This window comes from Tamandua tetradactyla, chromosome 8 (genome assembly GCF_023851605.1).
Source record: "Tamandua tetradactyla isolate mTamTet1 chromosome 8, mTamTet1.pri, whole genome shotgun sequence".
In the NCBI taxonomy this organism is placed as follows: domain Eukaryota; kingdom Metazoa; phylum Chordata; class Mammalia; order Pilosa; family Myrmecophagidae; genus Tamandua; species Tamandua tetradactyla.
Genome location: NC_135334.1, coordinates 47,131,712 through 47,158,396, shown reverse-complemented (window position 1 = coordinate 47,158,396; position 26,685 = coordinate 47,131,712). Strand labels below are relative to the sequence as shown.

Genomic DNA, 26,685 nt, shown 5'->3' with positions numbered 1-26,685 from the left:
ATAGGAAAACTAATACAAAGCTTTTGAAGTTTTTATTGTGAAATATTGGATTTAGAAAAAAGTACAAAATGTCAACAGTCAGATGTGTACAAGTACAGTATTTCCATAGTCTGTACATGTGAACAGCTTAACAGGTTCACTGCAGAATGCATTTAACCAATACAATCTAAAAAGGACTGCAATATTCACAGGCTATTAATACATAAATAACTTGAGCCAAAATGCTCTCACTGGTAAATGCTAATTAATAGCTGAAAACAGGCTAAAAAGCACAATAGAGCACACCATAGTATTTCCTTACAGATCCACATTTAAGGGATATCAGCTCATTATGTCAGTACACTACAGATTCAGGACTGGGACTCAACTACTAGTTTATACAATTTCAAAAAATTTAAGTTATCAAATAAGATCATGGAATAGAGAAGATTTAGTTAGGACTAAATACTGTGAAGCCCCTAAAAGGTTTTAGCCTTGGAATTTACAAAGCTTAATTATTTAGACTGATTTTCAATGTTACCTTAAAAAAAGTGGGGGGGAAGTGGGGGGTCAAATGTCTTTTGTAGCAGCTCCAACAAGGTACAAGAACTATTACACAGTTTATTTTAAAACCATAATGACCACTGTGGATTGACAAAAGGTTAAGAAACCAGAATATGAAACACAAATTTGAAAAAAAGGTAATAACTATCTTATCAACTTATCAAGCCCTGCAAACATTAAAATCCATGTTAAGAAAGTATCTAGCATGGTTGAGAGTACTAAATTTAGGGAGAGTTTTACACGAAGATCTCATAAAAATAAACCAGTTTAATTTTCCAAGTCTGACTGGTTGAATCTTTTGCTATCACCTGAAAATTAACCTACGTTATATACTTCCAAACTGAATAAAGAATTGTGTGGTATACAAATAATTATAAAAATAATATGCTGAAGCACAAGCTATGTTAAAAATAATGGTAACAATCTTTATGTGTTCTTAGGAAAGACAATCATTGATACGACATTCATAATCAATGCTTGTTTAAAAGTAAAACCTTTGACACTGATAAATTTAATAACACTTTACCTGAAACAAATTTATCTTTGCACATAAGTTCCTAAAAGAAGGAACACTTGCATTTCAAACCAGTGTATCTAACAATGCCTGATGCCTTAAAATATCATTATTTTAAAATATGAGTCTTAACTGATATTTTATTAAGTGGGATATCAATTCTATTACAGGCTGAAAACCACTGGATCGGTATATTAGCCAATAACCTTGCAAAACCTATTTCACCCTACCTTAACCTTTTATAGACAGTTTTAAAGACTTCGAGACAAGTTTATTCTAAATAGTGCCTGAATCTTATAGTAGATTGCAATTTATTCAAAGAAAACCACAGATAGAATTAAAACGCTATTTAATTTTTTTCTAGATTTGCTTTAAATCTACAAATTAAGTATGGAACACATAAATATTAACTTAGGTAACCACATATTATAGGGAAAGCAGAAATATGGGCCACTGTAGAAATATTATATATTTTAAACATATTTTATAAAAGAAAAATAAAGCAAAACATGTAACTCACATAATATGAACATGAAGCCATCTGAAATAAAAAATAAAATTACTCTATCAAAAGTGATTTAAAGTTAAAACTTTGGGGAAGTATTTTGACACAATTCAATGGCCAATGGCTTCCCTTGTCACAAAAAAAAACCCCACAAAAAATTATCTAAAGTCTATGTGCATTATCAGTTAGTTTTTAATGCAACTTCAAACATTTTACTAGCAATTTTGATTTCCTTCTGAAATAGGCTTCTGTACATATACATTTATATACAAACATTTATTAAACATGATTTTAAAACAAATTTTATGTACAAAAGATCAGCATTCCTATAAATAAAAAACATTAGGTGGCAAAAAGGCACTTGTAAGTAAAAATCTACAGTAGTTTGTACAAAACAAAAACAGTTTTTCCTTGGATACTGTACAATAAACATTAATTCCTATATCAATAATGAAGATCTAGGTTACTAATGTTAATGATAACTTTTAAAAACATATTTACATACACTTTGAAGTTCATTTAATAAAAGCACCATGATTCTCTCCTAAGTTCATGTTGATGTAAAAACACAATTACCAAAATAACCAGTGTTCAACATTTTTCTTGTTCAAAAGTTTTTGAATTTCTAAGTTGAAAACAGTTTATCTGAAATCAGCATAGTGTAAAACAAAAACAAAGAAACCCTGCTGTTTTGATGTAAAATCCTATCATTATTGCATGTTGCATTTTTATAAAGAACACTACTCATGCACTCCTTTAAAACTGTTTAATACTATTGCTGGCAAAAAACTTCCTGGATATCAAATAATTAAAAAGTTACTTCAAACCAGTTGAAGCCTTATTTGAATGTTCTGACAACTTAAAAAATGTTGTACATCAGTTACAAAAGTGAATAGGAAACACGCCAATTCATTTGGTGTGCAAAAATATTTTTCCACCACACAGAATTTAAGGGCTTCACAGAATTTTTTTCAAATGTACATATTAAACAGAAACACTAAATGTGCAGTTACTTTTCAAGGAGATGTTAACATGCTTCCACTTTTGTCAAACTTTTTACCCTTTGACAGTGCTGCAACCTGTTTGAGTAGTTCTCTGTTTTTGGCCTGTGGGAGACAAAAACGTTTGAAATTAAAAATAATCTTTGAAATATTAAGAGTTATGCTGAAGAATACTATTTATTTTATACTGCTCTTTTCATTTAAATAACCAAGGATTTCACTAAAAGATTAAATTAAATAATTGGTATCTTCAATGTCAGGTATACAGAAGGAAGATTCTAGATTGGTTTATCAGCCCCTTTGTAAATATCAATATTAATATTTCCAACAAACTACACAAGGGCTTTCATTTGACGCTTACTTTTTCTACAGAATAATCATTAAAGGTCAATTCTGCAAAAATATTCAAAGACTTTAGCATTTTACCAAACGGATTCTCTTAACTTAATGAAAATAATTCTCTTTTGAAGTATCCATCAGATCCACCTTTTCTGATTTTATTTTCTTTCCTTTATTTGCCATATAGTCGTTTGGCACTAGCTTTCTGTGTGACTTGGGCCGTTACATATCATCACAGTTTTCAATTTCATGAAAGCTTGAAATATATTTTGCAAAGATTGAAAATCTTACTGTGAAAATCTTACTTTGTCAATGATCTAAATCAAATTCACACTTTATTAATCAGATGCTCCATCAATCACTGACAGGGACATTATCACTGAGCCAATGTGCTATGAGAGTCACTAGTATTTAGTGGAGGAATGCTTGAATAAGGGTATCAGTGAATATTCACATTATTTTTACTGGCCTTGTCTCCCTTTGCAATCTTTCTTAACTGTGGGAACTAAGATAATCATCATGCACTTTGAAATGTCTGCGCCAGAACGGGGAAAGCTTTGAAAACAGTTTGTAACTTGAATGCTTCCCTAAAGGTAACAAATTTTTACAAGACATACTTTGACTTATGGTTGAAGACCATTTTCGTTCAGAGGTCTCCACATTTTTATCTGGAAGACTTTACGTCTTCTACTCTAATCCTAGCCTTGGTGTGGTCAGATAACACTCTGCCTTCTCTGCATGCCATCTTAAAGCAGTTTCATGAAATAGAAATCTTTTTCAGGCTTTGTGCTTCCATCCCCATTCTCCTATTTAACGCTCCCTAATTAACACCTACGACCTCCAAAAACGCAAATATTCTCAGTGCTATCTTATATATGCAAAGCAAATCACTTTTTAAGTTCACCAGCATGATTAACAAGGTTTCCTTATTCAATGGTTATGAAGTGGTGTTAATGAAGAGCTTCAATTTCAAATATGAATTAAATTTCAAATTTAGAAAACCACTAAGTATTTTAAAAAGTGTTTTTTTTTCCCTTTAAAACTTAACAGTTGGAAAAGCCCAGGGGACAAATAAAGTGAGAATGTCTGGCAGTTATTGGAGTCTGTTATAAGCAGACTCATGAACATTTTATTACTGAGCTGACCAGGTTCTAGTCAAAATGTGGTGGTTAAATATATTTTTTATTATTAGCTATTTATTATTTTGTATAGTATTTAATTTGTCACAGCTATTATAAACAATATAACATTAATTTATAACACAGGTTAAAGACAGAAATTTAAGAAACACAAATTTTGAAGTAGAAGTTAACGAAGGACATTAAAAAAAGGGCACTTCTGCAAATCTGCCTCAAAGAGACCTCCACCAGATTCGTAAGCTACATTTCTATAACAATGATTTGGTAACTGATATACCAAATCATTAAAAAGTGAACTGCCAAGTTATCTTTTCTCAAGCATCATCAAGAAATAAAATTTTCAGAGCTATTAGCAAGGTAAATTTTCTATTGCAGAATTCAATTCCTTATCACATAGAGATAAGAAATATAGCTAAAACTATGTTTACTGACTTAAGCAGAGAATCCTACTAGTATACTGGTTGCTAAAAGGAATGCAGTAAAGAAGAGGGCACCTAACTAAGAGTGATAGAATGTCTCCAGCTATAACACAAAAATATAGGGAAGTGATCTGATAAATAGGGAGAAAAAGATAAAAGCTGGTAATGTGAGGTAGTGGGAGCCAGTGAAGATCAGGGGAAAGTATAGGTAAACCTGAGTCAGCACATGTAGGTTCAGTGTTAGTACTTACTAATTGCGTGACCACAGTTTCATTTGTAAAATGGGGATACCACATAACGCAGAGTTATAGTAAGGAACAATTATGATAACATATATAACAGCACGTCAAAAATTTATACTTCTATATAAATATTAGTTACTATTGTATTGTATGAAATTGGTTTCTTAAGATATCAGTTAGGCTACTAAGTCGAAGAGAGGATTCCACGTACTTAAAACTATGATTAAAAACAAGCAAATAAACAAAAAACCTGCTCTTATGAACAGTGGGAAGTACCAAGTTTAAATCATATTTATTTAATTACTGCTTGCAATTTTCTATTATCTCATTCTGGATTTACTCTAGAGTTTTGATTACATCTCATTAAATCAGAGATCATCCTGCAGAATATTTTGTTTCCAGGTAATCATTCGGCATTCAATAACTGAACAGTAAAAATAAGATAATCATATACCTAAAATTAATTTTGCTAGTACATGAAAACCGTAAACTCATATACAAGGAGCCGAAAATATGATATAGACAATCTCTCAGGATAGAGGGTAGAAAGGCAATTCCAAAAGTCATCACTCATTCACTCAATGATCTGAATGCTTACTTTGTGCCAGGACCTCATAAAAATTCTTTGTAATATTAAGATCAGGGGTAAGACCAGGCAATCTGTACCTCTAATTTCAGCAAGCTCCTAAATATACTTGTCAATCCTATTCGATTTAAGCTACTTGCAAAGAAGTATGAAGAACACAAAGCCAAAAGTTAGAAATAGCAAATATTCCTTGATGTTGTTAACATTAAAAAAACAGGGTAGTATTAATATCTTCTTTCCCAAGCTGTTCCATTCTATCAAGAGTCTGAAACCTGTGTGTTGGCATCTTCTATGCTTTTAAGTCTTAAAAACTTAATCTTAAAAACCCTATTACCCAAAGATTAATTTTAGAAGTGTCAAAATGCATAAGTCAGATAGAACATGTAATTAGTTTAGTGTGGTCTCATTTGTACATTTATAAAACCTAGGTGAGAAAAGGCTTCCATGAGGGCATAATCTGTATCCACGCTGGATGCTCACCATCCTTCTGCCACATATCAGGTAAAACTCTCTCTGTGACTGTGGTGATTCTTATATTCTTATATATAGTTTCCTACAGTTTTTCATCTTTTAGATCATTCAGTTGTTCTGTATGTTTTAATTCTTGTTAGTATACTTTGCAGTACTCTGAGGTTCAGGTGAGTCACTAGAGGCTCCCTTCTATGGCATATAGCAGAATCGTATTTGGCACGTTACAAATCACAGAACAAAGGTTTAAAGGGCACTCTCTCTTACCTTGTATCACTGCATGCAGCATACATATCCTTCACTCAAAATCCTTGAGAACTGATAAGCTTTCATATACCTACCTCCTTTCCCAGTATCAGGGAGGAAATATGAAGAATGACTGCAGTTTGCTAAAGACCTTGTTTTCATGAATATGATTTTTTATTTATTGTTTCTGGTCCTCTATCATTGCAACACACTCCAAGAGTATTCTCCTTTTAAAAACCCATTTTAAGGTACAGTTTAAAGTTTCCAGAATTAATGTATTGAATCAGCTTTCAAGTGATTCCAAATGATAATTTTTAATGGGATAAAACTAAAAATCATTATAAAGTCAAAACCAAAGGTAAAAATGCACAGTTTCATACAAATACGCATAATCTCCATACACTAGGGATAGCAATACTAGTCTAAGTCAGTGAGTGCTATTAAACAAGTTTAGCCCTCCTTGCCTAACATTCAGTTTACTTAAGGTATGTCATTTACCTGCAGTTGTTCCACAGTTTCTTTATGAGCTTTTTCCATACTGTTCATCTTTGTTCTCAAATTTGACTCTTGGTACTGAAAGTCTGCCTTTAATTCTGTTAACTGAGGGATTACAAAAAAAAAAATGTATATATATATATACACACACACACACATACACATGCCATTTTTAATATTCCTTCACAATAAACTCACACTTTACCCTATAGTTTCCCATAGTTTTTCATCTTATTTAGAATTCCTATTTTGTGAAATGATGAATTATATTTATTTTACTATAGTAGAATTTTAATGTTTAGATAGTATCTGACTAACAGTAAAAACTGCCATATTCGGTTTTGTTTCTTTACACCCAAAGCACAAGGAACAAAAGAAAAAAAATAGTTAAATGGGAACTCCTCAAAATCGAATGCTTCTGCATCTCAAAAAGGGGAAGAGGCAGCCAACTCAATGGGAGAAAATATTTGGAAATCACATATTGGACAAAGGTTTGATTTCTTGTGTATACAAAGAAATCATACAACTCAACAACAAAAGAACAATCAACCCAATCGTAACATGGGCTAAAGCTATGAATAGGCATTTTTCTGAAGAGTAAATACAGATGGCTCAAAAGCATATGATGAGATGCTCATCTTCACTGGCTATAAGGGAAACGCAGATCAAGACTACAATGAGATACCACCTCACATCTATAAAAATGGCTGCTATTAAACAAACAGGAAACCATAAATGTTGGAGAGGATGTGGAGAAAATGGGGCATTTATAGTGCAGCCACTATGGAAAACTGTTTGGCAGTTCCTTAGGAAACTAAATATTGAGTTGCCCTATGACCCAGCAATATACTTGGTATATACCCAGAAGAGCTGAAAGCAATGACACAAACAGACATTTGCACACCAATGTTCATAGCATTATTCACAATCACCAAAAGGTGGAAACAAACCAAATGCCCATCAACAGACAAGTGCATCAACAAAATGTGGCATATATATACAATGGAATATTATGTAGCAGTAAGACAAAATGATGTTCTGAAGCTCATGACAAGATGAATGAGCCTTGAGGACAAAATGCTGAGCAAAATTAGCCAGACACAAAAAGACAGATACTGTATGATTCCACGTTTATGACCAGCATAAAGGTATAATCAGAGACTTATAATACAGAATATAGGGGGCCTAAAGACATATAGAAGCTAGGAGATGGGTGAACCGTTGGCTAATGAGGTTGAACTCTAAATAGATAAGAGCGAAGGTGATTCTCTAGTGGGTCTAGAAGCATTACCATATTGAAGATGAAAAAGATTGAAAGGGGTTGTATAGACCAACATGTTCCACTGATTCACACTAGAAACATGAATTAGTTCTCACAAGACTTACTTCAAAGATATAATACTTGTATAAAGAGTGCTTAAGTCCATGGTACAGGGGGAAAACTGTTATTGCATGCTATGAGCTATGTTCAAAAGAACCATCAGCACTACCACAGCAACAGCAGAGGTAAATAATGGGGGGAGGGACAAGAGTTAAGAGGAGGTTTAGATTTCCTATTTGGTGAGGGTGTGTTTATTGGTTTTCTTTGTCTTGGGAACAATGAAATTATCTAAAATTGAGAATGCTGATGGACTGTGGACTTTGCGCCTTCTACATGATGCCTGCTGAATGCAGGTGGCTGAAGGATGCACTGATGGACAAGTAGATTGGCAAATGATGGTGTATACTTATGAATGAAGGTTGTGCTGCTACAAAAAGGAATAAAGTCATGAGGCATGCAACAATGTGAATGAACATGTGGGACATTTGGTGAGACAAAATAAGCCAGAAACAAAAGAACAACAGTGGTATAGGCACCTTTAGAAAATGCGTGTAAGAAAAAAGTAAACTTTTAGAGCAGACACATTAAGTCCGGAGAGGTGATTAGTATTTCTGGATTTTGAGAGGCTGTTTTATATATATAACCTGATATTTAGAGATTATAACAAAGCCGACCAGACTGGGGTTAAAGTTATTTAGAATACAGGGGTAAGGAAGACAGTGTTCACATTTCAGAACCACTCATACTCTTTGAAACCAATGGAAGAAAGGTTTATTTGATCTGGAACTGAAATTTTCTGTAGTGTGTAATCTATCAACCTATCTGTATAGCTCATTTGAACAACTGAAACACAGGGAGCACAGAATAAGAAAGAGGTCCTTTAATCCTATATAGGTTATTGTAATGCCTGGAAACATCCTAGAGTATATTAAGCAGATAATCAAAAAGTATTGGCAAAGTCCCCTGAGGGAGGGGAGAAAGAATACAGAACTATTAAACCTTACCATCAGAGAATCCCGATACTGTGTCAAACTTTAGGGACACCCAAATCAATAGGCCATGCCCTCAAACATGAGGCTTACTCTTGTGAAGCTTATGTAGGTAGCGGAGAAGCTTAGACTACCTATAGACATGCCTAAGAGTTACTTCTGGAGGATCTCTTTTGTGGCTCAGATGTGGCCTCAGTCTCTCTAAGTCCAGCTTTGCAAGTGAAATCATTGCCCTCCCCTCTAAGTGGGACATGACTTCCAGGGCTGAAAAGTCTCCCTGGCGACATGGGAGATGACTCCCAGGGATGAATCCAGACCTGGCACCATGGGATCAACAATTCCATCCTGACCAAAAGGGGGAAAAGAAGTGTAATTAATAAAGTTATCAGTGGCAGAGGGAGTTCAAATAGAGTTGAGAGGCTGCTCTGGAGATTGCTCTTATGCAAGCTTCAGTTAGACCTTGCTCCTATCACAACCTGCCAATCCCCAACCAGGACCATTCCAGCCAATTTCACATGGGTTTCAGGCACTAGAGTAACTTTCTAGAAACCTACAACCTCCAAATGGATCTCTGGTCCAGGTAAGTCCTGAAACCTAGCCCAGCCTCTCCAGAACATCAGACAGTTTCATCTCCCTACCCCATATTCGTGACAGACCCTTCCAATATCAATTATTTAGAATTGTCAATGCCTAAACAATCCTAAAGAGGTATGGAAAGATCAAAGGTGATGGTGGAGTTATACATAGAAGATAGGATTTAACAAATGAACATGAATGCTGAATCATTAAATTGATATCTTAGTAGTCGTCCGTATTTTAGAGCAGCTAGAAGTACAAACCTAAAATTGTGAAATTGCAACACGCCAAATTCTGAAATATGTTCTACAACTAATTGTGGTGCTGTGCTTTGAAATTTATTGCTTTTTTGTACATATGTTATTTTTCACAAGAAAAGAAGGAAAAAAAGTTGACTGTGATGATAAAATATTTAAGTTCTCTAGCCTGCTATATTCTGGAGCAGCTTGAAGGAAAAATATGAGAGGATCGTATGGTAGCCCATGACAAACTCTGGGATCTATCCTGTAACTACTTTTTGAAGAGTGCTTTGAAAAGTATTGCTCTTCTGTTTCTTTGTTTTGTATTTATGTTATACTGTACAATAAAAAACAAATAGAAAAATAAAATTTAATTTAAAAATCCCTCTATATTATATTCAATTACTATTAAGACAAAAGTAGATGATTTTAATAATTCTATGCTTACTGAAAATTATTACAGTTCTAGTTAGCTCTAAGTTAATTCTTAGAACTAAAATTCTGAAAGAACACTTTTACCTATATCCATTAAATTCAAATTTGGGCTTTTGTAAATTGTCTTATAAAAATCATACACAATAAACATAACCAATTCATTAAAGGAGATTCAGTGAAATCTGAAATTATAAAGAGTCAAGATATAAACCTTAACAGGTTTCAGTGAACCATGTTCTTACCTTTTTATCTTTTTCCAAAATGGTCTGGTCTCTTTGCTGCAAGAGACGCTTAAGTGACATCACTTCTTCCTTCAGTTGACTTATAAGGACAAAATTGTCTGTTCCCCCACTATCTGCTGACTGATTTATGGAGCTACTAAAAATAAAAGTAAAATACAGTTAAATGAAGTAGAAGGAAGATTAGCAGGTGCTCAAATTGCATAAATTAGACAATTCCACAAACATCCTTAAGGCTAATGCAAAAAAATATGTACCTGACAGAAATGGATGCAACTGGCAAATTACCTTACTAATGGCACACATTACATACACCTGCAGAAATATAATTCAGTATTAGCTTTTAGGGGGTCAATACTTCTAGTGTAAAGCAATAGGCAGCCAATTTGTACAGTAACATCAGCAAACTTTTGGCTAATGAACTAAAACAAAGTCACTCTCACAATATCTCAAATGTAAAAACACTTTCCAAGCAGGTCAATTTAAAATATCACATCTAGGTATGTGTTTCTTAGAAGGACAATTAAGATAAAGAAAATGTTCTCTATTCAATTTGTTTTCTTTTTTATAACCCAAATTTATTCCCCTAACAGAACAACATAGTTCAGTGCCACTTTCTTATTGTCAAAATTAAGTTCAAAATGTTTATTCTCTGAAGTGACCCAAAGAAGTCAATGTAAACAATATAGGTTTCTTTTCTTTTTTCTATAATAATTGGCCATCAATCAACTGTTGAATTTTCATAACACTAAAGGAATTCATTTTTACCTATCTCCATTAGATGGCTTAGATTCCAATTTGGGTTTTTTCTTTGGAGTTTCATTCTGAATTGCTGCAGAGGATTTATGGCTGAAACCAAACATTAATAAGAATAATTAGAGTAAAAAGGGCAGAGGCACCAAATGATGAGTTACTGTTCTTCCCCTAAAATACTGAGCATTAGAGAGTTTCTAAAGACTAAGTAACAAAGTTAAAAGAACACTACATTTAAAAAAATACATTTCAAAAACTTAAGAAAATATGTTAAAACACACTTACCTTTGTTTCCACAGTCCCTGCTCTTGTTCTGGACTCAGATTGCTGATTCTGAAAAATATATAAATGACACCTAATAACAACACTTAGTTAATACACCTGCATTTAACAGCATTCTTTCCCCATGGAATCAAATTATATATTTTATAATCTTTTATTCAGAGAAAGGCATACTTAAGTCTTCAGTCTGAGTTAATATGTATTAAATTAATCACATTTTAATGTGATCTTATTATTTCTTTGTCTTTTTCCTAGTTTTCCTGAGAATTCTCTCCAAAGTTTCTAGATCTTTCCTTAGTCAGTATTCTGGAGAAATAAGTCTGAAAATACCAAGAAACTTTGCAATAACAACTGATTATACTTTTATTTATAAGTAATGCTGAAAAAAAAATAATTCTTTTCCATTATAATACTAACAACCACTCTGTAATCACAGTGAATGCTACATTTTCCTGCTTTGCTTGCACTTTAGACAATTCTTCATGAACCTCCAGTTTATTCATTCAACAACATGCATAGAGCACTTCTTATGTACCAGACACGTTAATTTTTTTAAATATTTTTATTGGTAAATCTTCACACACAAACATTCCATACATGGTGTACAATCAGCAGCTCACAATATCATCACAGAGGCACAATTATTCGTATGATGCAGAATTTCCTCAAAGTATATGATACTGTATATCTTAATGGAGCTGTTGTCAAAGTAGAAGACATACAGTGTATGGTTAAAAGATGCTGGAAGACCTTGGCTGTGATCTTATGCAAGTGATTCAAAATTCTGAGTCTCAGTTTCCTTATCTATAAAATGGGAATAATATATATACAAATATATGCATATGATATGCAATATTTCATAGGGATATAAGAATTAAATGAGTCATATATGTTTATATGAACTAAGTGCTACTATATAAAAATAAATATATATATTTATGTCTATTCTATTTACTATTGCTTTGGGTGTGTTATGTCTATTCTATTTACTATTGCTTTGGGTGTGGAAATTTTTTAAGCAAAAGTATAAAAAGACTACTTTCTTAAGAATTAGCTATAAGGAAATACCAAGTTAGGGAAACAGCAGCTGTAATTATATCAGAGTTGATCACTTATGGTAATCAAGGGTAACCATACTGAGGAATCCAACTGCCCCTTTGTTTCACTCATAAATTTCATTATAAACACTAGCAAGTCATATAATCACATATTAACAGCATGATACAGATGTCAAAGTGAGAACAATCATAGCAAAAGTGATTTATCAGAAATTCTTGGAATTCTAATATTAGCTTACTGAGGGCTGGCTATTCCTGGATCCAATTTAAGTTTAGTTTTGTTTTTTTTTCCCCCTCCAATCACTACATATCATGGTATGCATGTTCCTCTTCTAATCTACTGAACTAAAGACAGGACCAAACTGGTTGCCTACTCATCAAATGTCTATTATGTCAGTTAACTTGTATTTCTTGAGTAACCAAAAGGATAAAAAAAAGGTAAGTCAATACCTTCTTCTTTCCCTTTAGTGTTTTTTTTTTGTATACTGTATGGCGGGGTCACATTCCATTCATTTTCCATGTATCTCACTGTAGCACCAAATTGGTCCTCCCCTCTTTAGTTTTGAAACCTGTCATTCTTGCAAAAGATTTATGTTACAAAGAATATGATCTTTATAAACTGCTGATTGTGTCCTTTCATATGATGCTAAGACAAGTTATCTGTGAAGGACAGTGGAAAGGATATTTTAGCAGAGTCTTGGGAATAAGTCTGACAGATGCTATTATGGTAGTTACTATGTCTTATTTCTTCTTAAAGCCAAAAGCAAAGCAAGGGAAATGTATATTCCTTTGCTCCCTGGGATACTCTAATATAAAGGCCATACAATTTCTTCAAACTAGCCAAATGAGAAATCATTATGCAATCTACCATTGTTGCCATGCGTAGTAAACGCTAATTTGGCAAGTAGCAAAATTGTTACTGAAGAAAACATCATCAGTGGGGTTCAAACACCCCATAATCTACTATGTACTTGCCTATGATTTAGAATCAAATCCTGTTAACAAAACAAACATATTTCAAAAAATATCATCATGGAAATCTAAGTGTTGAGTAAATTGGGTTTCTATAAATGGGACCACATTTTATTTTATTCATTTATTTTTTTTATCAGAGTTGTGCATACATCACCACAGTCAACTTTAGAATATTTTTAATACTCCAAAAAGAAAAACCCCATACCCCTTAGCAGTCACCTCTCAATCCCTCTATCCTTCCCAGTCGTACATAACCACCAATCTAATTGTCTATAGTTATTTATATTTACATTTTATACAAATGGAATCAAACCATATGTAGTTTTTTGTGTCTGGTTTCTTGCATTTAGCACATTTTTTTTTAATGAAAAAAACAAAAAGAAAGATTATACATACCATACCCCTTACCCCTCCCTTTCATTGATCACTAACATTTCAAACTAAAGTTATTTGGAACTACATTTTAAATAACTATCCAGAACTTTAAAGATAGAGAAATTTAGGAAAAAAGAGTGAATTATTCTGAAAATGGGTATATTTAATGTTCCTTTTTCCCCAATTAAATCTGCGTGTTTTGTTCTTGATTTTTCCATGAAGTCTAAAATGTTTTTGAAAAACCCTTTTATACTATAAACATAAAAAGTTAAGAACCATTATTATATACCTTTTTTTTCCCTCAAAGTACGTTAAGAACAAAAAAGTTGTCTATATTTGAATAGGGTTCTTACCTATGTGTTTTAGAAAGTACCACTAATTAAAAATATTATTTCTCATACTCTGGGGACTTTCAAGATTTAGAATGGCTCAACGATGGTCACAAAAGATAGTGTTGTAATCTGTTATTCAAAGAGACAATGTATATTTCTTTGTCTCTGGTTTTCATATATATGTATTTCTCTATATATTTGTTTTTAATAAAACAAATTAATGATAACCAAGATAAATACAATTTTTACAAGTAAAATCCTAACTTGTAAAATTCTTTGAACAAAGAATATTGAGGCTTCTGATGATGCAAATTAATGAAGTGTTATTAATGGATATATCTGTCTTTTAATTTCAAAATATGATCATAATCTTAATTAGTAATATCCTCAATGTCCTATCTTTTGTTATGATGGTAAATTGCCAAACTCACTCCATGTATGTAATTTTATACACTGAATAAAATGGTAAAACAATCTTATACACTCAAGAAGCTTTTCATGCATAATGGAAACTGGATTAGCAACACAGCCAGTATGTATAAGAAGTTAAACATGGACATATGGCATTAAAACGCCAGGGAAGATTTTAGAAAATATGATTTCAAAGTACTTACTTGTGATGGCTACTGCTGTGACGATGGTGATGGTGATGGTGATGATGTTTTGAATGATGCTGGTCTTTTTCAGTAAGAGATGAAGAAGATGAATTTGAATGTGATGATCCCAGGCTCTTCCTTTGTTCCTTTGTCTTTTGTAAAACTCTTTTGTATGATAAAGTACACAGCCAGCATAATAACTTTCCATCAACCTTTTAAGAAAATGTTTCGATTAGATTAAAAGTACCATAAGCTGATTCTAAATAAAATTAGGTAAGATAAACTGCTCAACAGCTCTATTTCACTCAAACACACACAGACTTTGCAAAATAGAAGTAAAATTAAACTTTTTTGAAACTTGGGAAAATGCTTGTTTGCAGAGTCATAAAATTGATGAGGATGGTATTTGGACTTTCCATTAGTTTTATGTATTATTAATTTGAAGAGAGAAACATATTACCTTTTCTACTACAGGAAAATAAGCACAAATTGATAATATCCCTCAAAAGAATCTTACCTAAGCACAAACCTAATTTAACCAGAATTCCTAAATTACTGTATAATTACTAAAACAATAACATATTTCACTCTACTGAAAAACTGTGAATTATTAGAAAAAAAGGAGAGCCTCAATGATTTACATGTATGCCAGGGGGAAGGGAGACTTCTTTCTAAAATTATTAAGACTAAACCTATACAAATAAAATTAGGTATTTGTTTTCTGTCTGTTAACACAAGGAATGCTGGAGGAACATGTTGTACAACTTGGGTACAATGTCTACATTGCTTTGGGGAGACCGGGGAAGCCCATCAACAAGACAGCCTCCATATTAACTGAAACTGAGAAACAACAGGAGGCTTGTGTGGCTGCTGATCAGCAAGGCATGCCACGTGCATAACGTGTACACACATGCTTATTAAGTCACTGTAGGCAAAGAAAAATGAACAATGGTTTCAAATATGAGGCCTGAATCAAAAGGCACAGGAATAAATTTGAATTACATGTGCTAATGTGCCATCAAGTAGTTTTTCACAGCAGCAACATCAAGCAAACAGCAAAAGGCTGAGTAGCTCAAAGAGTTGATTTAATAGCAGTTAGCAATTCTCTCAAACCCAATGGGGAATAAAACACCAGTACAGAATAATTTTTGATGTACAGTAATTTCAATTGACCAACATGAATCAACTTATTATACAAACAAGGAGAAAACTCACTCCTCCCGCACTTTCATCTACCACATGCTTTCAGGGACCTAAAGGACAGATATGTCTCAGTAATATATTAATTATAACTTCCAACCTGTTTGGTATTTTATTTAATTTCTAGAAGATGTCTTACCATAAATAAAACATACCTTTCTTCTTCCTTCCTCCTTCCGATCAAAAGCACACTGCTGTTTGCACTGTTCACAGGTCTGAGGTGGTCCATATTTTTTTTCTGAATTTGTACAACGTTGACACTTGGTGCCAATAAATGCTGCAATTATGTTACAGTACTGACAAGGTTTGGGCTGAAAAAGAGATATGCACTGCTTTAATTGATACACTTAAAAAAAACTGTAAATTTCTACATAAAACAAACATAACGTTATAGATGTATTTCTAGGATTAAGAAAACTAATAGGAAAAAATCTGTTTTCTGTCAAGTATGCTGCCCTGTCATATTCAATGACATTTTTCATGTTTCTATCCATTCAACTAATATTTATTTTGAGGGACATGAAACTCACTGCTACTCTTGGGATATTTAAATAAGATGAGAAATGTATTAATGATTTGTATGTCTCTTATACAAAAACTATACATGAAAAAAGGTCTCAAAATATGAAAGGTTTTGGGGGAATGAACTGCTTCTAATTTAATATCTTGGTTAGCTTAATTATCATATCACTTATTTAAAAATGTATTAGCTTTTCACCAGATGCAATACACATGTTGTAAGTGAATTTTCAATTCACACAAAGATGATGCAGAGCACATTTGATAAATTTGAAGCACAATCCATAGCAAATATACCTTGATATTCTTTGATATTCAAAAGATAATTGAGGATTTTAGAGTCTTAAGCCCAACATTTTCTTTGATAGTCAAAAGATAATTCAGGATTTTAGAGTCTTAAGCCCAACATTTAACCAGTGATCATTGTAATGTACATGCAGACCTAGGATAGGATTTATACTAGGGCAGTGTGACTATTGTGATATCTGAATTGCATAAAAATAGTTTAAGGTTATGAAGAGGTGGAAAAATCTTTTATGCAAGCTTTATGGATAATTAGATTCTCCATAACCATGAATTTGCTATATTTGAATCTTTAAAGGAAAAATACCTTCAGAAATTTCATACTGAAATTTTACATAAGCCATGTAATAATTTCATTATTTTAAAGTTTTTATCTCATCAGGCTACCTACAGAAAATCTTTCATGAAATATTTTGATATGCCAAAATGTTTAAGAAAATAACGATACCCATTTTTTTTAAAGGCAGATCAATGTGAAAAACATTGACCAGTAATAATAGCATGGAATAAACACATAAGACATACTTACTGTTCCAAATTGTTTCACATTTTGAGCACACTTCTTACAAATTGTGTTAGTTTTGCTGAAAAGGAAATTACATATAAACGATCAAAGGTATGCAGCTTTCTGAGGTGATTAGCAAAATGTTCAACTAAAGCAAGTGGAAGAGTAAAAGATCTGTAGCAACAGAAATGAATTACTTTAATGTAGCTAAGTAGTTTTCCTTTTAATACAAATATAAGGATCTTTTTAGGACAGTAATAACCCAAGTTACTTCTCTCCAAACTACTGAAGATGTATTTAGACTTTTTTAATTATGTATTTTTTGTAAAAGAAATGAAACAAAAATCCTAACACCTCCTATCTAGTTCCAAAATCTTCACTTCTGCCATCACTACAGAGTATTACTGCACAGCATTACATATCAGTGCCTTCCTAGCTTTCCACTGGGCCATTCTCCACTATTATGATATCCACACCTTATGGAGAAATTATTTATTCTTCTTTTCAGCTATTTTCTTCTGTGTGTTCTCAAAGTGGAATTGCCCTCTTAAAAAGCATTTGCTGTCCTTCTACTGGTAATAAGTAACTAGATTCCACTCTTGGAAGGAAGGTACTGGTTAACGCTACAGATCTTTCTTCAGATCCATGTCAGAACTAATGTTTAACCATTTTCTTAATAGCTTATAAAAACTGTTTAAATTTGCATCTTCATAGCAAAGCTGTATATTTTTCAATGCAATAATTTATTCCTTATTTGCTTTTGTGTAAACTGAAGTCTAATTGTAAAATAACCACTGTTTTAGCCAACATTCTCTCTCCCACCATGTATAAAAGGTTTACAACATAAAATTTAAGAAGCTATACCCCTTAAAAATATTTATTACATGCAAAATTACCATATCCCAAGTATTCCTCAGAGAGAATGCTTTGTCTTTAACAATCAAAAACTGTACAAATATACAAACCTCTCTTGTTGAAATTCTGATCTGCAGTAAGTACATTTTACAATTGGATGTGCAATTCGACATTCCTGTAATAAAACAACACGTTAGTCAACATCTATCTCAACGTCCCAAATCTCACTTTTGTGGTAGAAAACTATTACCCGGCCTAGTCAAATGTCTCAATCATCAATAAAACCTATCTACTAATGTAACCAATTGGGGGATTAATCATATAAATGGCAAATTACAATATAATTCCTTAGGGAAGGCATAGGCGTCTTTGTCTGTATTAGATGTGGGAGTATGTTACAGATAAATTAAGAAAGCTGTCAGGGCCTGTTTCAAGAACTGATCAAATGTGAAACTACTTATTTTGCACCGTTGCTCACAGACAGCATCCTGGCTTTAATGGGATGGAAGGAGCTCCAAATCATAGAGCATTCTGTTCCCAAGCCAGTCGCTTCGCTTTCCTGGACAGGGAAGAAGGATGCCATCAGCTTTGCGGCTTCGGATTCCTAGCAAGAAAGTGCAAAAACTGTCCCCTGCCTCCTGGTGGAAGGAGAAGACAGACCAGGCAGAACATTGAGATGAAAACATCTCCATCCCAGGGTCTCTGCGGCATAGACAGGTGGCTGCCTTACTCAGCCCCACCCCTAAGACCCCCAAACGCTGCTGGGGCTCGGCCCCTCTTGGGCCTCCTGGACGAAGGTAGAATTCTGTCGCTCTTTCTCAGGGGTCCTTCTCGACTGATGTACAGGCCCTCGGATAAAGGGATCCCGGGTGGGAGGCGAAGGCTCCAGACCCCTAAATCCCAAAAGCGCCGAAGAGCGCGGGGCTGCAGTGCACCAGTCACCCAGCTCCCCTGGATTGCGGTCGAGGGAACCCCGCCCGCCCGCTGCCCGGCGCCCACAGACCTTGCAAAGCTGCTGCCCCTGGGAAAGCTCCTCGAAGGGATAGCGCTGGGTACACTTGGTGCAGGCGTACAGGGCCGACGCCGCCATCCTGCTCCTCAGTCTCCTCCTCCACCGCCGCCCGCTGCGAGGCGGAGCCCTACGGCGGACTCTGGTACCGCCGCCGCCCGGGCCACGGGCTCCTCCTCCTCCCCCCTCCCCCTGCCTCGCGCCCACCAGGGCCTCTTCCGGAGAGTCCCCCGGCCCCTGTGGCAACGCTGCCGTCTCCCTCCGCCTCCACTTCCGCTCCAGCCCACCAAGCAAGACTGTCCCAGCCTCTCCCGCTTACGCCCCGGTAGCGGCGGAGGGAGACGAAGCGGTAGTTCGATAAGATTTAGCTGCGCGACGCGATCCGCTTCCTTCTCGGCCTCCGTTCCGCGTCCCCGATTGGTCACGGAGCCTACGCGTCACTCGGTCGCTCCTCCCAACCCCTCACCCAGGTTACGCAAGGAGCGCCCACAAAGGGAGGAAGCTGCTAGCCAATGACAGCCCGACGTTCTCGGCGCGCGAAATCTGCTTTAAATCAGTCCCGCCCTATGCCTGGGTCGCAGCTATTTCTAGTAGCCGGTTCGAGGTTTGGGTGAGAGCTCCCCAACCTAATTGGGCAAATGTTCTTGACAGGCTTGGTCTCTGCCTCCTCTCTCTTTCATTTGACTTCTATTGGACCGAACCATTAAGCCCCTCCTAGTCCGGTTTGTTATTGGCCAAAAGGAGTTCACCCCAAATCAAGCTCTCTTCGGCTTCTAACCCAAGAGAAGGGATGGCGTGTTTGAACTTCGCATTCATTTTTACTCTATTTCAATCATTCGACTCAGTTGCCACCGGAGACAACAACACAAATCCTGGCCCACGTTTCCTCCTTGAGAAGTCTCCTTCCTTTGCAAAGTCGCCTCCCAAGCCGTCTAGCAGCTCCCAGTGTTATCGGCTCCTGGCAGTCTCAGTTACGCGCTACCTTGTGACGTCAGCGAGGGAAGAGGCGGATTCTCTACAGGAAGGCGTCCGCTTTTTTGATTGGCTATCCAAGCCGTCCATCAGGACGTGTTGCCCTGTCGGCGTGTGCTCTGAGTTTGGGCGTCCCGGTGGGGGTGTGTGGCAGGGGGTTCTAAACCTGGTACCAGCACCCTCGCCCCTTCCATCAGGGGCCGGGCTTGCGGTCGCCCCTGGTGGGCGGCTCACATATCTTGAAGAAGAGCACGGGAACCCAGATCGTTCCGGAGCTGCGGAGGCCTGCTGGGCAGGAGAAAAATGGCGGCGGCGTCGGTTTCTGCGACTTCTGGTTCTCATTTCTCGGTAAGAAGCTATTGATGTTCGGATAGGCTCCAGATCGGTTCTTCTTAGTGCCTCTTCCCTTTTCCTCATGTTTTAGAGCTCTCTCGGCTCTCCCTCTCATCACATCTTGAGGAACAGCGGGCACGGGGGAGGAGCACCTAGATCGCCCAATGCTAGCCCTGCTTCCACTGCTTCTCTGTTGAAGCTGCACCCTCTGGCTTCCAGTGAAACAGGACTGGTCCGCCACTCCCTCCGTCCCGCCCCACTTCACCCCCATCCCCCGTGTGGGTCTAGCAGTCCAGGTTGCCGAATGTTGCCTAGACTCGGCTGGGAAAACTGTACCGGCTCCCTGGCCTGAGAAAGCGTAACTGCTTTGGTCACGTGGCGGTAACGGCCCCTTTTTGGAAACTGGCGGAGACCAGGTAGGCGCGCTTGTCGGTTTAATAGACAGCTTTTGAGTAGTCCGTTGTTTATCACGTGCATTCTCGTTTTTGCTTACTCTTTTGCCTGCAGACTCCCTGCCTCCTGTCTTCCCAGTAATGTTGTTCCGTGATCAGACCAGAAGCGCGCGCTTCCCATATCCCACCATATTATTAGGGCTGCAACGTTTAAATGCCTTTTCCACGTACTTTTCTGTGTTGTTTTAAAAACGTACGTTTTTTGAAAATTTCAGATATGGGTTGATGATTCCAAATATTGTTTTCGCCTCCACAAGGGCCACCAATTCAGTCACTTGGTTGAATTAGAGTGTCTAATGCTTAGTGGTTTGGGAACTGTCCCGTTGAGAATAGTTGGGAAGTAAGTGTGACAAGGCTTATTAAGTTAAAGGACTTTTCTATTCATTCAGCCAGTGGTGAGTTACTGGCATATTATTAGGCTGAGATTACACAGATGAAGAATATAGAGCTGCTGCTCTGAAGGAGAAAAACACTGAAGAGAAACAACATATAATTAAATGATTACTACACAGAACAGTTTGAAAAATATTGTCATGCCGGACTAATCTAGGCAAGAGTGGCTAGTATTGTTTGGGTAGACAGATGAGGTTTTCTTGAAGAGAAGATGGAGTTGAATGGGGAAGGAATTTTAAGTGCTTCTTGCAAGAATAGAATAGGAAGAAGAAAAAGGCACCATAGGCATTTTGGGGATAGGAGCCAAAATAATAGGTGCTTTCAGGAAACTTGAAATAACTTGGAATAAGCATAGGTAATATGGAGGTAGTGTTGTGAGATGAATTGGAAAAGTAGGTAAAAGTATGGTTTTGAAGGTCCTTATATAGAATCTGGGAGAGAAAAAGACCAAAAACATCAGGGTCAAGTAATGGCATAGAAGTTAAGGGGGAGAAAGTTTAAAGAATGCTAAGAGCAGATTCACTTTGAGAAGTCATGCCTTTCTTCAGTTTCAGGTTTCTATGGCTGTCTTTAGGATTTGGGATAATGAGGCCAGAAGCAACCTTCAGGGTTTCGGCAGAAAGAGGGTAATCATAAGTCCTCAGAGAGGTTAGCAGAGATTAAAAAACAGTTGGAGTTTATTCAGAAATTAATGTCAGTAAAAGGGAAGATAAAACAACTATGAGACAATTAGAAAGAGGTGTCTCTCTGTAAATGGATGAGATTTTCAGTATGAGATGTGATTAATTAAACTTAATTGGGAGAAGATGTGCTCTTAAAATAGCACTTTGAGGTTGAAAAGACCCTTTAAAATGTGGAATTGAGCTGCACTCCGAAGATGAGTAGTGGCGCTGGGATGTGCTCAACCTGTAGTCCTTACGATAGGCACTCCAGAAATCCAAAAGAGTGTGTAACAGAAGACATATTTTAATGTGCTAAGCTCAGATTTAACTGGGTTCTAAATATTGAGAACAATAAAATATCTAGGACCCTTTACAAATCAAATTATAACCATCTTCTCAACTAACTTGATGTGCTACATCAAAATGTCTAATTTTGAAGCTACATCTCAACACAATTTAACCTATTTCTCCGTGCGTAAGAGATGGCCCTGCTTAGATATTTTTTTTCTCTGTCCGCCTAAAATAAGGCTGCATTTCCAACATGGCCTGCAGTATTAAAAAGAGCACTTTAGCTTAGCAGCTGATTATAATCTAAGACAAGGCATAAAAAAGACCTTATAACGCTACAACGTGAACTCAGATTACTCCTATCAGACTTCAGGGTTGTGAGCAGTAAAAACTCATATGTATTTGGAAGTGATAAAATCAGGATAGAGCTAGCTATAATAAATGGAGATGCTTTTACCAGGCAAGGATTTTTACAGGGTAACTGTATATCTCTTACATTTCAAATATGATCAACATGAAAGTAGGTGATAGGTTTGAATTGGTTTTTCTATGTATTTATTTACTGCAACAGTAGCAATAAGAGTAGCAGAAACAGCATTTATGGAGGGATTACTCTGTATCACTCTCTAGTGGAGAAAGCAGGAAAACAATTATGATTGACATGATGGAATTAATGCTAAATTAGAAGTTCAGGCAGCATAGAGTTGAAACACAAAAGAATGTCTTTCATTTCGGTTCTCTGTTTTCCCAATAACCACAGTCAGTGCCCTCATGTCACTTTGAGCAACATTGAAAATATATATGATTTATTTTAGAGAATAGTAAAGTGATTACCTTCATGCCCCTTTTTGTATCTTCCTTCACACATACACAACCACTACCATAAATTTTGAGATTACAATAATACCTAATACTTATATAGTATTAACTGGCAGACAAAGAGTTAAGCATTTTTCATACATCAGTTAATTTAATCTTCACATAAGGTTGTTACCTTATGAAGCTGGCATTAAACTTACATAACTAGTAAATGGTAGAGCTTGAATTTGAACCCAGGTGTGCTGGTTTGAAAGTATTACGTACCCCAGAAAAGCCACGTTATAATCCTTATGCAATCTTGTTGGAGCAGCTGTTTCTTTTAATCCTGATTCAGTTCTTTAGGGGAATCTTTTGATTAGATTATTTCCAGAGAGATGTGATGCCCCCAATTGTGGGTGTGACCTTTGATTTGATGGATATGTGACTCCACCCATCCCAGATGGGTCTTGACTAGTTTATTGGAATCCTTTAAAAGAGGAGGTATTCTGGAGAATGACAGAAGCCTCATAGCTGACAGAAACTTCACAGCAGAGCTGACAGATATAGACACGTGGAGAACAGAGACACGGATGTTTGGAGATGCTTGGAGCCCAGCAGACATTGCCATGAGATACTAAGCCAGAACCTGGATAGAGCCAAGGGAACCCAAGAGATGAAAGCCAGCCCCAGAGAAGCAAGGTGAGGAACCCCCACAGGAACAGAGGCTGAAGGCAGTGGAGGCCAGAAGCATATGCCAGCTGTGTGCCTACCAAGTTGATAGAGGTGTTCCTGACCCATGGGCCTTTCTTGAGTGAAGGTAACCTTAGGTGTATTAGTTTGGACAATTTTATAGGCTTAGAACTTTAAACGTGTAACTTATTAAATTCCCCTTTTTAAAAGCCGTTCCAGTTCTGATATATCACATCTGGCAGCTTGCAAACTAACACACCAGAGTCCTTTCTTTTATTCATGATGTATTCCAGCTAATCATTCCCATTTTTTAAAATCATTTTTTCACATACAGATGTATTCCTTTCCTTTTTTTTTTCTGTTTTTATGTTTATATTCCTTTGTGGCTTGCTTTTTTTTTTTTTCTATCTTATGTTTTTGAGAATCATCTATATCGGTATATGTATGTTTATATGATATTTATTCACTTATACTTCTGTGTAACATAGCATCTTGATGGGCTTTGAGGTTTTTAGGTTATGTTGTTCATTTGTTTGCTAGCTATTTTAAACAATCCTGTAGGTGTATTCTGTAATGTAAATCATTTCAGATGTGAAAAGTTTCTCTAAAGTAGCAGTTTCCAGTGTGGTCTGAGGACCACTGGAGGTCCCTGAGATCTCAGACTGTTCACAAGCTCCTTCCTTACCAACCACATATCTGTGAGTGTGTAGTAAAGAATTTTGCCTTGCTTGAAGAGAGGTCTGGAATTTGTCACCCACTCCTAGGAGATCATCTCTATACCCTTGGAATTTCCAGAGAGAAAGGAGGGCATTGCTCTTTATAGTGGACCCCTGAGACCAAATAGTTGATCATCAGTCAGTCATACTTACATAGTGAAGCCTCAATACAGACTCTGGGCACTGAATGTTGAAAGATTGGCAATACTCTGTGCATATTGTTACACATTAATGTTGGGAGGTTAACACTTTCTGAGAACAGTGGAAGCTTTGGATTTAATTGTGTAGTTAATTCCTTCCTCTTGGGGTGAGAAGTCTTGAGAGGACTTGGCAGTCTGGAGGACTGTATCCTTAACCTTACTCTCAGGTACTGGGAGACCAGATTTTCTTTATAAACATCTATATCAGCCAAAACAGTATATTGAATGCAGAAGCAGATATGAGAATCCAACTGCCTTCTTTTAAGCCAAACATTAAACAGATATACAAAAATATAAAATAGACAAGTGAGGCGAAAATAATACAGAACCTTTCTGGGACCAAAGGAGCCTCCTCAGCTGCAGAAGCCCATCTCCTTAAACTATCAAGGTGAAAAAAGTGGTGAAAGAACTGCCTTATTTCTTTGATTTTTAGTTAACAGTTATTTTGACCAGTGATCAGCATCCCTGTAAACACCTTGGGAGTCCAGCAGTTGAGAGCAGAGTAAACAGCTTTGATACACACAAGCTCTGTTCAATCCTAAAGAAGACGGGTGTCCTCTTCCAGAACAACTGAAGAAATTGGGTCTTGGCCTGGTGAAGCCCTCACAGACCCTGTCCCTCATCTGCGCTACATCAATTCTTTTTAACCAACTATACTGTGAGCTGGATCCATCAAGCTCTAGGAAAGGGGCTGGAGTGAGTTAGTACCAAAAATTATGATGGAGATACATACAATAACCCAGTCCTTCACTTCCAACTCAGCATCACCAAGGACAACTCCAAGAATGAAGTTTAAAGCTGAACAGCCTGAGAGCCTGTGACACAGCCGTGCATTACTGTGTGAAAGACACAATGAGAGGAATTCAGGGTGAGCCCAGACGCAGACCTTCCCTGCAGGGTACAGGAGGGGTCTGGGCTGCAGGGGGTGCTTGGGACCACCAGGGGGTGCTCAGGGGCCATACTTAAGTGAAGGTGCAGAGAGGACCTCTGGGAGGATTTCCTGGCTTTGGCTGGGGGTTCCTCTCCTTCCTTCACTGCATGAAACTCCATAACATGTAAGCAGTGCTATTTTTGTATCCAGATTCAAGCAGAACTTTTTTTTTTTTGGTCCCTAAATGATGCTAAATGATGTTTTAATACATATATAACATATATATTATATAAACTTTTATGTAAATTGTGGGAATATTTCTGTCTTCTGTATACACCTGAAAATGTATGTGTGTGGTGGGAGGACCTTGCATTTACCATCTCTGTGAAGTTATTTCCTGAAGCGTAACTCAAGTATCTGAGAATGTTTAGGCAAATCATCCCCTCCCTACTGTCATGTAGAGACCCATGTCTTCAGGAACGAAGAGGAGGCAGGAAAGGCTGACCCTCCCTAGGAGCAGCATCCAAGTGCCTTACTTTGTTCCCTCCTCCTTATGTGGCATCAAAGATCAGATCCCTGCACTTGTATTAAGGCCCTTATAAATTATAATTCTATTACATAAAATGCTGCCATCGTATCACACACATTTTTCAGTGTAAATAGATTTATAGTCTAAAAATATCAGGTTCACAATTCTGTCATTTTTAAATCTAAATTACATTCTTGGTACAATTTATATTTAGTAAATACATTTCTGTATTTACATTTACATGTATTTCTTTAAATACATTTACTTTAAAAAGTAAAACAGTGTCATTTTTTCCCTAAATTCATGGAAGATACAGTTATTTTTCATTGAAAAAAAAGTTACCATGTCATGGATATATTATTTTAAATGAATCTCTCTCTCTCTCTTTCTGTATATATATATATATATATATATATACACATATAGTTTTATTTTTTATGAAAAAAATTTTTTTTATATATAATACATGATTTTCAGTTTTAATTCTTAATACAATAAATATTGATAGATAACAACCCACATAAGCAAAAGTTCTTTTGAGCCTTTAGTAATTTTTTTTTTTTTTTTTTTTTTTTTTTAAAGGAAAGACAGAGAGAAGGAAGGAAGGATAGAAGGAAGGAAGAGAGGAAGAAAGGGAAACATCTTTTAAACATTTTCTTGTTTTATTGTATTTTGTTTCTCCGTTTTCGTTACATGGGCTGGGGCCGGGAATCGAACCGAGGT

The 26,685-nt window shown here is 36.1% G+C and overlaps 2 protein-coding genes across 8 annotated transcripts in view; one reads left to right on the top strand and one right to left on the bottom strand.

Moving 5' to 3' along the window:
• FAM76B (family with sequence similarity 76 member B) lies at window positions 1-20,698 on the bottom strand. Of its 2 annotated transcripts, none has more exons than XM_077113201.1 (10): window positions 19,053-20,698; window positions 18,160-18,224; window positions 17,219-17,273; window positions 16,023-16,178; window positions 14,686-14,879; window positions 11,335-11,382; window positions 11,065-11,145; window positions 10,300-10,432; window positions 6,501-6,602; window positions 1-2,668 (listed from the first exon to the last, which is right to left on the bottom strand). In XM_077113201.1, exons 1-10 carry the CDS (start codon window positions 19,137-19,139, stop codon window positions 2,579-2,581), a joined length of 1,011 nt encoding a protein of 336 aa, XP_076969316.1. In that variant the 5' UTR covers window positions 19,140-20,698; the 3' UTR covers window positions 1-2,578. The 2 variants fall into 2 exon arrangements, with proteins under 2 accessions (XP_076969316.1, XP_076969315.1); XM_077113200.1 differs by having other exon boundaries at window positions 10,300-10,435; window positions 19,053-20,697.
• CEP57 (centrosomal protein 57) overlaps window positions 1-26,685 on the top strand; it is a 91,793-nt gene that overhangs the window by 2,044 nt on the left and 63,064 nt on the right. Inside the window, exons 1-2 of one of the 6 annotated variants that reach the window (XM_077113197.1) lie at window positions 19,571-20,378; window positions 20,563-20,779. The exons of 1 other annotated variant lie outside the window; for it this stretch is intronic. Coding sequence is in view for 2 of the 5 variants with exons in the window: in XM_077113199.1 (XP_076969314.1) it covers window positions 20,334-20,378 (45 nt within the window). In the remaining 3 variants the exon portion in view is untranslated. Of the gene's footprint in view, window positions 1-19,562; window positions 20,379-20,562; window positions 20,780-24,187; window positions 25,431-26,685 lie in introns of those variants that run through there. 4 more of the 6 variants (XR_013156631.1, XM_077113199.1, XM_077113195.1 and 1 more) reach the window with 4 other exon arrangements.